Genomic DNA, 15,995 nt, shown 5'->3' with positions numbered 1-15,995 from the left:
ATGGTCCAAATGAGTGGTAGTTTAAACAAAACGAGCTTTATTGGTCGCATACACAATCATACAGAGTACAGGGAAATGTGTCGTGTCCGAGCTGTGGACAGGCTGGAGACATAGCCGCGCCATTCCAGGGCTTGGTGTTTGACATGGGGGGCCTAGCCAGGACCCTTACTAGACACTGGGAGGGAATCAAACTTGCGACCTCCGCTCCAAAGATGTGTGGTCTTACCACTACACTATCCAGTGTAGGATATGCCTTATTGATGGCAGAATGTCCAGAGGAGCATATAGGAAGTCAACAAGGTAACAAATAACCACTGGTTACAAACAAGATATGCAGAAAAGCATTTCTTGAACCTTGAACTAGATGGGCTACAGCAGCGGAAGACCACATCTAAGTTAAGAACAAATGGCTGAGGCTACAATTTGCAACAAATAAGGCAATAGTTAATCATTAGTGAAAATGTCTTGATGCATGCTCAATCATCCAGGAAGAGAAATCCCAACAAGTTGATTCTGTTCATCTGGACGTCGTGTTTTCAGTGGGAGAAGTTTTCAGAGACTGAAGAAGTCACTTGGATGAGAGACAAAACATTTCTCCAACTGAAAACATGACGTCCAGATGAACAGAATCAACCTGTCAATTTTTCTTTTTTCTTTTTTTTTTTTTGTTGCATCCTTAAGTCAGCTGATTTACAAAAGTAAATCATGCCAGGTCACAAAGCTCAGATCATCTCAACCTGGATTGTTGAACACTGTTGTCGAATATTAAAACTCTTCACTACATACACTCATTCAGCACTATGGAAAATTGGGGAAAATGTTGCCTGATCTGATGAGTCTCAATTACTTCTGCAACATTTAGATGTTAGGGCCAGAATTTGGATCCATCCTACCTTGTATCAGTGATTCAGGATGTTTGTGGTTTAATGGTGTGGAGGATATTTTTCATACAATTTGGTCAACTGAGCATCATCTAAACAGCCTACCCAACTACTGCTGCTGACCATGTCGACCCCTTTATGACTACACTGTACCCATCTTCTGTTGGCTACCTCCAGCAGGATATCATAATCTCACAAAGCTCAGATCATCTCAACCTGGTTTATTGAACAACACAGTGAGTTCCATTTACTCAAATGGCCTCCATAGTCATTCAATCCAGTAGCGCATCTTTCGACTTTTTCTGTCATTTCGCTAATTAATCAGTTATTACAGCTTTTACGAGTACTTTTTCCATCTCTTTATGTAGTACAAATGAGTAAATTATAAGCACTACCAGTAGCCACTAGCAGATAGGGCTAAATGTTTCACTACACATGTCTCAACAGATAAGCCACAGATTAAATCTACAGATATGCTGTTCAAACTGTAGACCAAACATCATTTAATTTCACTCACCAGAGAGGAGAGATGTCATATGTGAACAAAATGGTACATAATTATTTCATTTAATGAAAATCGAGTTAATTCTAATTCATATCACTCATGCATTTCTCATTTGCATGTGGATGTCTTTCTCAGTCGATGACTCCTATAATAACGACTACTGTTAAATGATGCAGAAGTGACTTTTATTAGATGAATAGTAACTTTTACAAAATTCTGTAAAAATAAATCCACAATTATGAATACATAATTACCAGCGATTTATACCCTTAACTTTTAAATAAAGGCCAGTGAAACTGGTTGCATACTAAATTGAAAGTATATAAAAAAAAGATCATAAGCTTTGCAGTGAAGCACAACCAAAATAAATAAGCATACAGCTTTGGTTTGAATTCATACATCTTTCAAATAAGCAATGACTTGCCTCATCCTGCGTGTGCACACTACACAAAAAAAAAGAAGAAAACAGAAACAAACTGTGACGAGGCTTTGTATATATAAAGCAATATCTTAACAGTGCATTTCAGAAAAAAAGTTGCAGTTAATTTCCTGGAAAATATTCCTGAGCCATAGGCTGAGCAGAGACAGTTGGAACTGAGTACACGTTATTTTGTTCAGGCACGTTGATCGAAAGTGTTTCACTCAAATCTAAAAAAAAAAAAAAAAAAGACAGATAATTTAATAATTATTAAACCTTTCAAACCAGACAATGTTTCAAAGTATTGTTTTAGTGTATTTTTACAACATACAAACCTTCATTAGCGCGTTTGTTGCCTTGTGATGGAGAGACGTCCTCCTCCTCATCTGGGCCTAAGTCCTCAATCAGGACCTGGCCTGGGGCCTCCTTGCCTTGTGACTCTGTATAGAGGGTCTCCACTTGGGGAGGAGCTGAGGGAGGAGCAGGAGTTACAGCTGGAACAGAGTCTAGGGACTGAGCTGGGACTAAGACGGCATCTGGAGCAGGAGCTGAATCTTGGACGGGAACTGGAGCAGCAAAAGCCCGAGTCGGAGCAGGAGCAGAATTCTGCACAAACTCGAACACTGCTGCAGGAGCAGGAGCAGCAAGGACTGAAGCTGGTTGTGATGCAAGCCCAAACAGCGGAGGCAGAGAGCCAGTTATTTGGTCCTGAATGACCACAGTGGGCTCAGGTACCACCACGACTGCAGGAGTTTCCTGAAGTGCTTCAACTTCTTCCTGAACAGCAGACAGCTGCGGTGTGGGTTCAGTCTTCCTGGGCCTTCCTCTCTTCTTTGCACTACTCTTGTCCTCAGCTCTTGATCTTTTCCGTTGGCTCTCCACCCTGAGAGAGCACCGCAATTAACTTAAACAACAGTGGACATTGAAACAGCTCTTTGTGACAGTTTTGCAAAGCTAATAGTACAAAGTCCTTGACCCAGATCTGTGGCGTCAATAGAAAAAGCAGAGCAACCTTTGCTTTCCTCTTGCTCCATATTCAATATAAACCAGAGGAGTGATAAGCAGCCAGAGTGCTGATAGTGTTTTCAGCATGTACTGTACTGTACAGTGTTTCAACGGGGGCTACTAAACTTTTCTGGCTAGGACCACCACTTTCTTCTACTGCACTTAAGTGCTGAAATTTGTAGATTTCTCCAAGAGCATAGAGGTAAACATAGGCAGCAGCGCTAACACTGTCTGTGCTTTTACTACAAATTTACCCAAAAACCCACTGGTTAGTTTCCTTCTCTTCTGCTTCAGCCTTTCTCTTCCTGAGAAGGTCCCTGTCTCTCAATCGGCGACGGATCCCACCTTTGAAACAAAGAGCCGTGCACAGAAATCATTTTCATATGGTGCATTAGAAATTCAAAGACAAACTGCATGACTGGGTAATGTGCTTGACTCATGACAATGTAGACTTTCTTCTCCTAGCTACACACTGGCAAACTTTGAAAACAGACAGATTTGTGATATTACCTAAATATTGATCAAAGGTCTGCATCTGAGTTAACCAACAGGATCGCAGTGTATGCAAAGACATAACCAGCTCCTTCAGCATTTTGGTGTGGAAATGCTCGAGCAGCCAATTTCCAAAGAAGAGATTAATCTTTAAAGAAAACCTACCTTCCTCCTCATTTGGATTTTTATATTCCAACTCTTGTTTCTCTTGTTGCGACGTGTCCTCCATTCTGAGTCCTGCTATGAATGAATTCAACTCATTGAAGGCGGGCAAGCGCAAAAAAGACGACAGAATAACTTCTGACAGTTTTCTATTCCCACCCCTAGACGAATTATCTGGTTAACCATTACCACAGTGCAGGGAGAGTTCTTGCAGCTTTGGTCTTATCATATTTGTAAAGCTGGAGGAGTTGGCACAAAACTGACAGACAGAGCGGGGAAGACAACAGCAAGTTTTCTGTGTGTGTGTGTGTGTGTGTGTGTGTGTGTGTGTGTGTGTGTGTGTGTGTGTGTGTGTGTGTGTGTGCGTGTGTGTGCGTGTGTGTGTGATAGGGTAACAAATATATATGTTGTACTAGAGCTCTTCAGCAGCTGATCTAAGGGCACTGCTGTAGCTTAACAAGAGCAAGACTTTGACTGATTTTTGGACAGTTTCTCAATTAGGGGTCCAATACATGTGAAGTTATTAAGTTTTGAATATGATATCAAGAAAAAACACAAAAGCTCAAAATATTTCTGTAGAAAATTCATAATATTAATCCACAAATCATAAGAAATATGCCTTTTTGGTAGGTAAACCACACTACGGACCAAACAAAATTCCTGTCTTCGTGCACAGTTGGGGCATATACCCATCTTATCGCTCAGATGGCAAGTTGCTCGGTTGGGTTGTGTTCGTAATCTTCTAACAACACATTGAGCCCTGATGTGTGTGTGTGTGTGTGTGTTTGAGACACTCAGAGAGAGAGAGAGAGGGAGAAAAGAGCTATCCAGTAGAGTAAATAACACTCAACTGCCAATTGCTCCCAGCACTGTGGAGGGAAATGTTGAAAGCTCTCTTTCTAAATGTACTGATTTCTGCATGAAGGTGCTCGTAATGCACTCACTTTTCAACGTCATATGAAGAGAATCTATACACATTCTGCACCGGTGGAAGCTATGAGTGCTAACATATATGTTTAAGTATTGGTTTTCACACACTCGAATTAAAATCACAAAACACGATCAACCAAACCTTCCAGCATAGTTCCAGCAGTTCAAAAGATCCCAAACTGCACATAGTTAGCTCCTCAGCTAATAAAACTCCAACTGACACATTAATAAACCCCCTCCAGCATTACTGTTACAGCCAAAAGCAGACAGGGCTGTCATTCACACACAGCCCCACTGTTGCACAATGAAATGTGAGGAATGTCAGTGTAGATATTACAGTGCCATCTTCTGGCATTGCTTCTCAACTACCAAACACTGATTTAAAAACAGTGTCTGTGTGTATATATACACTGTGCCTTTAACATGCATGTGGCCAGAGTTAGGGTATTTGCATTGGTTCCCCTCAGCACACTATGCAAACATATCTTGCTAACATTTATACATTTGTTATATTTACTAGACTTAAAACAGGCTAGAATTTGATATGCATTTATAGTATTAAAGCTTATTCACTGATTAATTTAGAATAAAACAGAAAAAACTACAACCATAGTAGATTTTCTACTTCAACGCTGGAGAGTGTCAGGAAGTAAAGAGGAGGGGTTGTGTGGGGTGCCCTACCCGTCCATATGTGTATATACAATGCTCTCTTTAAGGCAAACCACATATAGCCCTACTTTTTAGCGGTTGGGGGTAGGAATGAGCCATTTAGTAGCCAAGAAACAACACAATTTTGTTTATTTTTCTTTTTTTTTTATTACAATGTAAAAAAGTATCACACATTCACAAGACCCAACACACACATATACATTTTTTTTAAACAGGCATACGTTATGATAGTTACCTCATAATTACACTGCTTGTCTGTTGACTATAAAGCAGTAATGCATTCGAGATTTCCTGTGACACTTTTAAATGAAGAATAACAAAGTTCACCATGTGACCTACTTTATCGCCGTTTAATTGCTTGGTTGCTTATTTGTTTTGCATACGCTACACGCGTCTGTTCGTGCACATCCTTCGCTGAATAAAACCGACTTCTCAAAGAAAAACCCCGCCGTCTTCACTGAACGACACAGTACAGTAATTTCCTTGCACAAAATAAATTGCACCATAGCACCGTTTCGGGGCAGCGTCATGTTTTGTGACTGCAATGCCTTTTTTCAGAGGCGATGGGCGTTTCTGGACGCAGATGGCGCTGTTGAGCATATATTTTGTTTCAGTCCCGTTTCCCTCCATGGTTTCCCCTCTCTCCGACTAACTTAGCGTTTGGCTCAGTTCATTATACAGTCCTATATTCTCCCTCCATTAGGGCATCTCTGCCTTTGGACTGAAGATCCCAGCAAAACCCCGAGGAGAAAAGTTTAACTTTCATAGGGCAAAATGGACATGAAAAAGAGGATCCACTTGGAGCTAAGAAACAGGACACCGTCTGATGTGAGTCGTGCTTTTTTTTTTAAAACCAACCCTTAGTTTTCAGGCTAGCCCCTGCTAGCCTAGCTTGCTACTTTTTTTGCTTTGCGAGTGACCCTGTGTGGCTAACGTAATGGTGACCACATGGGCTTTAGATTGTGTTTCTCATTTATAACGGGGCGGAAAACAGTCGCATAACAAGCCAGAGCCTTTATGCTGGTTAGGATTGGGCGTATAGGGGCAACGAGACGAGAAAAGCTATATTCAGTCGTTACTTTGAAACGGCGATTCCCCCCAGCTTGCTGGCATTATTGCAGTGCTTTAACCGTTTCGCAGCCTCCCTGGTCAATGGTGCACACACACGATTCAGCTCCACTCCACCGTTGTAGCACAATTAGTAAACTTCTTTTTGCGCCGATATGAGGAGAAAGCAGTTTACTGCGCCGCGTTCGGCATTCACAGAGCGGTATATTTTATACAGACCTTGGAAGCCATGTTTGCTGCTAGCATAACTGCTTAAAAAAAACGGGGAGCTTTTTTGTGTAATAATTGCAAAATGACTTTAAACTCTGGTGCTGAACAACAAACGAGCTTTTGTAAACGTTAAACGGGCCGTCGCAGATCACGAGTCGTATGTTCACATTTCTGTGGAGTATACGTCTACATCAAACGGCCACAAAGATTCAGGCAGCGACAACAAAAAAACACTTGGTTCACGAGTCATCCGTACCTTAAACCGCTAATGGTGAAAATACACCGCAACTCCAAAACCTTAGAGCCGGGAGACACTCAACAAACAGCCAACCGCTGCTGTTGGTGCTGATTTGTTTAAAGACACGTTGCAATCTGTAAGTTTTTAAAGGGAGTGTACATCCATTAATTCCCTCATTAATTCTTCTCTAGTTGTGCACCAAGCTATAGTATCACTTATCATCCGTGCATCGTCTTAAAGACGACGACGAAGAAGAATCGCATGCTTATTGAATGAAGCCTGATGGTCCGGGGTTTCAGAACCATTCAGACTACCAGCCAGCTAACTTGGTATTAGGTTCCCGCCATATTACCCCCTTCTCGCTACCGGTCAAAGACAACAAAATCTATCCAGTTGTAAAGTAAAAACACCAAACACGACAACAATGTGCTCCAGTAATCGTTACTATTGCTAAACTTGGCGCTTGCTACTACACAGATGCATGTGTTGGCCAGCGGCTTCATTGACCGAGCCAGGCTGCTCGAATGACACGGAGATCCGGCGCACCGCGCTTCATGCGTGGGCAGCCAAAAGCTCCCCGCTCGGCGTTCCCCCTCGTATCATGCACGAAATAAAATCAATTTAACACCGAAAAACCACTTTCGGTTATATGTAAATAACGCTTATTGCTCATTCTTAATAGCACTTTCCGCCATTGAAGCGTTCAGAGGACTGCATACTGTAGCTCAGGAATCGCCATGTTGTCATTCTGTCGTCTTTGAAGCTCTGGGAGAAAGGAACTGTCTCCATCTTTGTTTTTTACTAAATTTCCGTTCTCAATATATTTCCTTCGCCACTTCGACCTGAAAGCGATGCTGTACCCTCTAACAAACTGCCAATATCGGTCGTTCGCTCGACGACAAGGAATATTCCACTTCCCCCATGAAAGCTGGTTTAACGAAAGAAAAAAAGAATCTCTTTACTAAGGGTGTATTCGCAATCCTTTCCGTTGCTGTTGGGTTGGCTAATGGCGGGCAGACAGACCTCTCTAGCTGCTCCTCTACGGCACGGCAGCGTTTAAAAGGGGCAATGGCTAGCCTGTAGCGAGCTAGCTCACAAAATCATTGCATTTGTCATTAGTGACTGCATCAGCAGGCCATAGGAAGCCGCTGCTTTGCTCTTCCTCGTTTCAAAGAAATCAATAGACGACCTGTAGCGGTCGGTTAAACGAAACACACAGTGATAGCAAAGTGTTTTTAGATAGAGACTGAGTATCCATTTTGGTGTTTTTAATCGAGAAACGGCTGTCTTTGACGCTTGACAAGAACTTTTTTGGTAACGTTTAACAATGACTTGCGCAACCAGTGTGAGCTTTAACGGAGTCAAAGTAACTCCGCCTTCAGAGTTGTTTTTTCTAATATTTTAAGCAACTATAAAACGCCTGTAATCATTTTACACAAAGTGAAGGGCCATTTTACAAACACCACCACCCACTGATTATTAATACGTTAGGGTTGCTATGTTCCCCGAACGCCTTTGTTAATGATTTTGTTTGGAAAAAAATTAATAATATTTGCAAAATGTATTTTGGAATATTTAACATTTGGTCTGTTTTAAAATACACTTAAGTTATAAAAGTTTTGCAAGTAGCTGTAGTACTTGCAAATGCATTAAAAAGTACAGGTAATTTTAAAAGAATACTATTTGTTTGTTTTTTCAATCTCAGGTACGAGAACTTGTCCTGGACAATTGTCGATCAGTTGAAGGAAAAATTGAAGGTCTCACAGCTGAATTTGTCAACCTGGAGTTCCTCAGTTTGATAAACGTCGGCTTAATCTCAGTCTCTAATCTGCCCAAACTAGGAAAACTGAAAAAGGTAAGCGGGAGTGATTATTCATTCTCATATATTCATGACAAAAAAGAAAGGAGGGGGGGGGAAATAAAATGTGCAAAGAACCATCTGGACTAATCTCTCTTTTTACTGTCATTCATTCAGCTGGAGTTGAGCGACAACAGGATCAGCGGCGGGCTTGATGTTTTAGCAGAAAAACTACCCAACCTCACACATCTAAACCTGAGTGGCAACAAATTGAAAGACATCAGCACATTGGAACCATTGGTATGTGTTCACATGTGTTTTGGGGGTCATTTACATGCTACACACTTCACAAATAGTAAACCAGCTAATGCAGTGTTCATCATAATCAAACCAAAACATTAGGGTTTATTTTGGGAAGTGAGGTTTCAGCAGCTTTTTTTTGATTACTCCACTCATAGCCAGAGGTATTTTAAGGGATAACTCATTCAGTAATTAATGGTCTCTCAAACTTCAGACAGACGGATCTCTGTCGTCTCACATTATATCTCATTGTCAGACGTAAACTGGAGCCTAGTACCATTACTACCACATTTCAGCGACAGTCTCATCACAGCATTTCTCTTCTCTTCTTGCCAACAGAAAAAGCTGGACAACCTGAAGAGTTTGGACCTGTTCAACTGTGAAGTGACAAACCTGAACGACTACAGAGAGAGCGTGTTCAAGCTGCTGCCCCAGCTCACCTACCTGGATGGTTATGACATGGAGGACAGGGAAGCCTCAGACTCTGATGGAGAGGTGGACGGAGACGGTGTAGACGATGATGAAGATGAAGGTATGAAGTTGTGCTTTCCCGTCTCTGCTGTAGTAACAATAAGAGCAGGTATTTTTTGGTTGTCAAATCCAACAAACAGACCGTAAATGAGGTTTTATCTCTGTGTTGGAACGCCCCATTGTTGTTCAAGAACAATTAAAGACTCCTCGATCATTCATGCCATTGCTCTGGTGACATGTTCGCTCATTATGAAAAATGCGTGCACCGCAGTAGCTTATTTAGAAACTGCTCCACGGCTGAGTAACGGCAATCGCTCTCTCATTTCTGTAAAGTGAAAATGTGAAAGCGATCGTCGCGATTAGCCTCCGTGCGCTCTCACTTTGCGGTCGACTGATTGTTCTTTTTCACTTTTGTGTCGCAGAAGGAGAGGAGGAAGAAGACGAGGACGGAGAGGAGGAGGACTTCGATGAGGAAGAGGACGATGAGGAGGACGAAGAGGAGGTAGAAGGAGAGGAGGATGACGAGGAAGGCAGTGGTGAAGATGAGGTGAAAAGTGAAACGAGCTTGGAGGAGCTGTCGTTAAAGCGGGTCGATGCACAGTCTCATTTTTTTTTAACGTGTAAAATGTTGTTCACGTAGGAGGAAGACTTTGGTCAGGATGGAGAAGTAGATGAAGAGGATGAAGACGAGGATGAAGATGAAGATGGTATGTAACTTCTTAAAGTAAATTTACTCACAATTTTGGCTCAAACATCACTACAAGAGTCAGTCGAAGTCTCTCGATATGTCTGCACAACTCAAGACTGAGACTTAAGTCAGGGGTGAGACAACTTGTTGTTGTTTTTTGTTCTGTAAGATGGAAATAAAATAGACTTATGTCTTGGGAAAGTGCCACTGAACTGAACACAACATACAGGTGACCAACTTTACCAACTCATAAAGTTTCTCTTTGAAGTGGAAGTATTAACCCTCCGCTCCACACATTTTGATGATACATGTTGAAAGTTATTCAGCGTCATTTACTGACTCACTTCGGGCCATTTTAATTGCCAAAACAAAAATATTCTCTTTCAAACAGTCCCTCTCGAAGATATTTATGCAACAAAGGTATAAAACAATGGAAAATTATTAACTTATAGATCATACCCAACTGTTAGAAAGCATTAAAAACATCAGAAATGTTCCAAAAATGTCAATCAATTTTGAAACAAAGAATTGAAAAACACTTGAAACATATTTACATGCATGACAAGTGATACAACACCAGCTGTTACAGCATGTAGGGCAGTCCCCAAAGTTCTTCACGACTCCGTCAGCAATGTGGGAACCCTTCACCTGGTACACAGAAAATAGATCTATCTTGTCTTCTTGATGTTGCATCTGTTTAGAGATTACTGCTTTAGTGATCACCTGTTACTGACATTTATCTTTATAACTAAAATAACAGTAGTGCTCAGTCAATCCCAAATAACATGTGATGTGAGAATGTTAGTCACTTAACTAAAAACAAAATCTTGCACGAGGGCGGGACTGAAGATGCATTTCTTCCGCTTTATTTTGTGCTCGTAATCACGCATCGTTATAACATGTAGGGACAGCAACGTGATAGTGACCATTATTAAGCGACTCCCACAGAGTGTGATAAATGCAGAGATTGAATCTGTTTAAAATGGGTGGAGGATTACTGTATTCATGCTTGCAGATGCAAGAATTTGTGTAGTTTTGGCTCCTTGTCACAACACAGTTTTCTTCTTTACCTTCAGAAGCAGAAACCGGCAAAGGCGATAAGAGAAAGCGAGACCCAGAGGATGAGGACGACGAGGACGATGACGAAGACGACGACTAAGAGCTAAAGTTGAAAACGAGAGCCTACCGAGTTACCCCTCCTCTCCCCCACAAACCCGAACGTCCACCCTCCTACAACTCACACCGCCTTTGTAATCCACGTCAACCCCCCTCCCCAGCGCTGAGCTCTTTTTATGGGGCTAGACTGTACCGAATGGGTGGGCCGAGTGGAGCTGCCCCCCACCCCCTCTTTTTTTTTTTTTTTCCTTTTTTTTTTTTCTCCCCCTGCCCCCCATGGAACTGAGAGCCACCCAACACCCTCCACCTCACCCCACTCACGGCCCCCGAGGTTCTCAGGCAGCCCACCACTCAGCATTCCACAATTTCACTGTCGATCCCTCTTTATGTATTCCCGTGTGAGGACTTTGGGACTGGTATCTAGTTTTGGGTCTGTGCTTTTAATATTTTGTTGGATGAATAATTTTTTGTTGTTGGGTTTATTATTTCTCTTTTTTGTCTTTTAATTTTTTTTTTCTCCGTTCCTTATTTTTCCCAATAAAATTATTGCTATAGCAGCTGTGCAACCAGCGAGCCATGATTTTTAGTGTGGCTGCCTGTTGCACAAATCAAGGTTGTAGCTACATTTTTACTTTCTGTATGACAAAAAAACAACTTTGTAAATAAAATGTTAACATTTTGTGCTTTTCTTTCTTCACGCTCCTCTGTCCCCAAATTATTTCAAGAGGATGGAAGGATAACTCTTCTCAGCACTGGGTAGTACTGGGTTTGACCCCATTTTGCCATCAGAACTGCATTAATTTTTTGCAACACAGATTCAACAAGATGCTAGAAACATTCCTCAAAGATTTTGGTCAATATTGACATGATGGCATACAGTTGCTGTACCAAAATAACCCTGGCACCATTGTTTCACTGAATCACTGAAACAATACAGGATAAATTTATGCTTTCATCGTTGTTTATGACAAATCCTGACCCTACTTCTACTATCCAATTTTGGTGAGGCTGTGGGAACTGCAGCCTCTGTTTCCTGTTTTTAGCTGACAGGAATGGTCTTCTGCTGTTGAAGCCCAAAGAGATGCTCTTCTGCATACCTTAGTTATAACAAGTGGCCAACAAAGTTATGGTTGCCTTTGTTACCCAGAGACCTCAGTTTCCTGTTAGCTGACAGGAGTGGGGCAGAATGTGGTCTTCTGCAGATATAGCCCATCTGCTTTAAGGTTCAAGAGACGCTCTTCTGCATATCTTGATTGTAACGAGTTTGTATTTGCCTTCCTTTCAGCTCATAACATTTCCTGACCGCTGTGTAATTCCTAGAGATGGTTGTGTGGAGAAAACCCAGTAGATCAACATTATCTGAAATACTCAGCCTAGCCTGTCTGACACCAACAACCTTGATGCATTCAATGTCACTTAAATCACCTCTCTTCGTTGTTCTGATCCTCCATTTGATTTTCAGCAGATCATCTTGATCACATCTAAATGCGCTGGGTTGCTGCCATGTAATTGGTTCATTAGATATTTATGTTGCTGAGCAGCTGAACAGTTGTACCTAACAATGTGGCCAGTGAGTTTAAAACATTATAATGACCAGTAGTGACGTAAGTGGACAAAATGCACCCAAAGTCTTTCACATAAAATTCCTTTTGCCCAGACACAACAGGAAATGCCAAATTCAGCAGATTTAAAAGCCAAATCTAAAAAAAAAAAAAAAAAGTACTCCATGCCACCTGTTAATTTTGTTTTTCCTTTCTTTTCTTTATGTAATCTGCTATGCAGCAATATCATGGGGAAAAAAATCAACTGGCAAATTCAGAATGCTGAAGCCTCACTTTGGCTTTGGCTGAACTTAAGAATACATTCCTACACAGAACAATGGCTTCTTTTTGTCACAGGACAAAGGCACTGTTTCACAGCCAATACGAACAGGAGAAACACTTACTGTATAACAATACATATATACAATTTGTCTGTAAAATAAGGACAGAAAAAGCCTTTCAGCCAAAGTTAATTTTGGGGGCTCAGAAATCTGAGTTCGACTATTGAAATGGGGACCAAAGTTGGTTTGTGTTTTTTGTCTTTTCCAGCATAAAATTGACTCTTGGTGTATCTGTCTGCACTGCAGCTCACTGGGAAATGAAATAGAGAAAATTCAGTTCTAAAACACTGACTTTAGAAAATACCCATCATATTTGCTTCAGCTGCACTTTGCCAGATGAGGTCTGTGAATTTTGTCTCCGATCACTCACACTGGAATCATGTTGAGAGGGGGCATTTAGCAGCGCCTTTAAATGCACACATGGGTGCTTAAGTATTGTATTAATATAGATAAGAAAAAAAGGTTCCTGCCCCTCACAAGCTTGTAGTTTATAGTTCGTTCTGTAACTAAGTGCAGTCATTTTTCACTTTACAGAAACAGCAAAGCAACCTCAGGACAGAGCCCACTGCTCTGTAACACCTTTATTCTTAATAATAAGCCCAGAAATGACAACAAAACTGCATTACTGAATTGTGGAGAGACGATAATCTCTTTTAAAGAGTTTATGGCTGCTGATCTTCTCCAGGCTGCCCTTATAAAAAAAAAAAAAAAAAAAAAAACACTACCCAGACAATCGTGTACAGATGGAAAATGTTTGTTTCCATGTGCTGCACTCTCAGACTCTCAAGTAATTTGTAGTCAACCGAGGAAGCGGTGCTGTTTTTGTACAAAAAAAACAAAACAAAAAAAAAACCTTCACATTTTTGTTCATGTTTGATTGACATGTTTTATATTTCACTTATGTTCTGCTCTAATAGAGAATGTCAACAGTCAGAGATAATTTGATTACCCTGGAACATTTAAGAATAAAAAAAAAATACATATAAAATGTTTACTAAATACATTTTAAAGACACAAAATAACTGCATTATAATCTGTGGAAGTCTGACGCAGTGAGGCTCGTACAAAGTCGGCAACAACCAATAAATGACATAGTTTATTAAATCAGACAGCAAATGCTACAAGTGAGCTACATTATTGCTCCGGCGTAATGTAAGAGACTGTCAGTGTGCATGCTTTAATGCCGAGAGGTCTCGGGCAGGGATTGATATTGCTTCATTTCAGCTTGTCGAGTTGTTTCTCTCCCCTCTGAGGACTCAGTGTACGCCACATTCATAACGGAGCAACAGAACGATCATCATCTGCAGAGTTTTACTATCACAATTTTCAGCAGAGCAATAATAGTCATCACGGTACCACAACAATGTGATGATAACTTGGAGGAAATGGCAAGAAAAAACACTTATGGAGAAACAACAGTCCCTTTCCCCTCCCTCCTTATTGTTAATTATTCATACTAATGTATGATGTGCGTATATTGAAATTATATTCTACGCGAGTGAGCCGTTGAGGGTAAGACAAAGGCAAAGGGTATCAGAGCTGGCAGCGAGTTTCTGATTTTGATGGCCCAGTGACTTCACACGGTATGAAATCAGATTAAACTAGATGCCATTTCTCCACCAATTAAAGCATTGGATTGTTAGTTTTGTAATTAGAAGCTGGAGAGAAATTTTAAATGTAAGGAGTGGGACTTTTGTTCTACTACTACTACACTACTGTCTTTTTGGTAAACCTCTACAGATTAAGATAAACACAGCTGTGTGTGAAAAGTTATTTGTACACTTGTCAGATATTTTATTGGGTACACCTTGCTAGTACCAAGTAGTACTTATGTAAAACATTAATTCTTTGTGGCATAGACTCAACAAGAGCCTGGAAACATTCCTCACAGATTTTGGTTCATTTCTACATGACAGCCTTACATAGTTGGAGGCTTGTTATCCCTCAGAGCTGGAAGAGCCATCAGATGACAGGTACTATGTAGTTATAAATGAGGATGATATGGTCAGTAGCAATACTTGGTGTTTTAACTAGTGCTCAGTTGGCACAAGAGGGAGCCAAGTTTGGCAAGAAGATATCCCGCACACCACTGCACACTACCAGCAGCACGTACTGCCGATAGGCTACAAAGGTAAGATATTTCTGTGCTTTGTTTATATTCTGTTTATGCCAAATTCTGACCCTACCATCCAAATGTTGCAGCAGAAATTGAGGCTCATCAAACCGGGCAACATTTTCCAAATTTCTGTGGTCAAATTTAGATGAGCCTGTGTGAACTGTAGCCTAAGTTTCCCATTCTCTGATGGCACCTGGTGTGGTCTTCTGCTGCTGTAGACCAGATAGGTGCTCTTCTGCAGATTTTGGTTATAACGTAACATAAAGTGATTATTTGAGTTTGAGTTCTCTTCTGACCTCTGCCATTAACAAGGCATTTTCTCCCAGAGGACTACTGCTCACTGGGTATTTTCTCCTTTTCAGACCAATATCTGTAAAACTTAGAGATGGTTTTTGGGGAAAATCCCAGCAGATCGCCAGTTTCTGAAATACTCAGCCCAGCACGTCTGGCACCAACAACAATGACATGTTCAGCATTACTTAAATGACCTCATTCTGATTCTGTTTGAACTTGTCTATGTGATTAACCAATTAGATATTGGTGTTAATATACAGTTGGAAGGATGTACTTAAAGTCCTGGTAAGTATCTAATCCAATATCTAATTGGTAATTAAACAACCATAACAATATAACCACTTGAGTTTGCCTTGAATGAGGCCTATTATGTTCTTTTCTACCTCCCCATTTTCAGTTTTGGACTTTACTACAGTAGCTTTGCATAATTCACAGTTCTAAATAATTGTTATATTCAGCTTTGGTGCAGTTCCTTCACTCCCCTCAAGCCAACTTTCTTCTGGCTGCCCCTCAAAACCAAAAGGCTTTGAACAGCAGACGGGTGGAGTTGCTGTGTCCCTGAGATCACCATGTTAAGGACATCTTTCAGATCAAAGAGTAGAAATAAATTCAAACTTAGCATTTACAGATCTTTTGGCTCGCGGGGATCACATGGACACACACTGATCTCAATATTGGATCCTTTGGTTGTTTATTAGGAGTATCCACCACAGTGTGTATATATATATATGATGGATTACCAGGTTCCAGTA

The 15,995-nt window shown here is 40.9% G+C and overlaps 2 protein-coding genes across 5 annotated transcripts; one reads left to right on the top strand and one right to left on the bottom strand.

Annotated features, from left to right (window-relative positions):
* Positions 1–1,552: 1,552 nt before the first annotated feature.
* Positions 1,553–3,786, bottom strand: hemgn (hemogen). 4 transcript variants are annotated; one of them, XM_040023960.1, is made up of 4 exons: positions 3,467–3,786; positions 3,064–3,154; positions 2,140–2,687; positions 1,553–2,034 (listed from the first exon to the last, which is right to left on the bottom strand). In XM_040023960.1, exons 1-4 carry the CDS (start codon positions 3,528–3,530, stop codon positions 1,928–1,930), a joined length of 810 nt encoding a protein of 269 aa, XP_039879894.1. In that variant the 5' UTR covers positions 3,531–3,786; the 3' UTR covers positions 1,553–1,927. The 4 variants fall into 4 exon arrangements, with proteins under 4 accessions (XP_039879894.1, XP_039879895.1, XP_039879892.1 ...); XM_040023961.1 differs by having other exon boundaries at positions 3,076–3,154; positions 3,467–3,784; XM_040023958.1 differs by lacking the exon at positions 3,467–3,786 and adding an exon at positions 3,320–3,455.
* A 1,621-nt stretch (positions 3,787–5,407) lies between these two features.
* Positions 5,408–11,630, top strand: LOC120728795 (acidic leucine-rich nuclear phosphoprotein 32 family member B-like). The gene is made up of 7 exons (XM_040023962.1): positions 5,408–5,890; positions 8,284–8,433; positions 8,554–8,676; positions 9,016–9,208; positions 9,570–9,694; positions 9,788–9,854; positions 10,912–11,630. Exons 1-7 carry the CDS (start codon positions 5,837–5,839, stop codon positions 10,992–10,994), a joined length of 795 nt encoding a protein of 264 aa, XP_039879896.1. The 5' UTR covers positions 5,408–5,836; the 3' UTR covers positions 10,995–11,630.
* Positions 11,631–15,995: the final 4,365 nt, after the last annotated feature.

This window comes from Simochromis diagramma, unplaced genomic scaffold (assembly GCF_900408965.1).
Source record: "Simochromis diagramma unplaced genomic scaffold, fSimDia1.1 OVJJ01000302.1, whole genome shotgun sequence".
NCBI classification, from domain to species: Eukaryota; Metazoa; Chordata; class Actinopteri; order Cichliformes; family Cichlidae; genus Simochromis; species Simochromis diagramma.
This window is presented reverse-complemented; position numbering and strand designations above follow the sequence as displayed.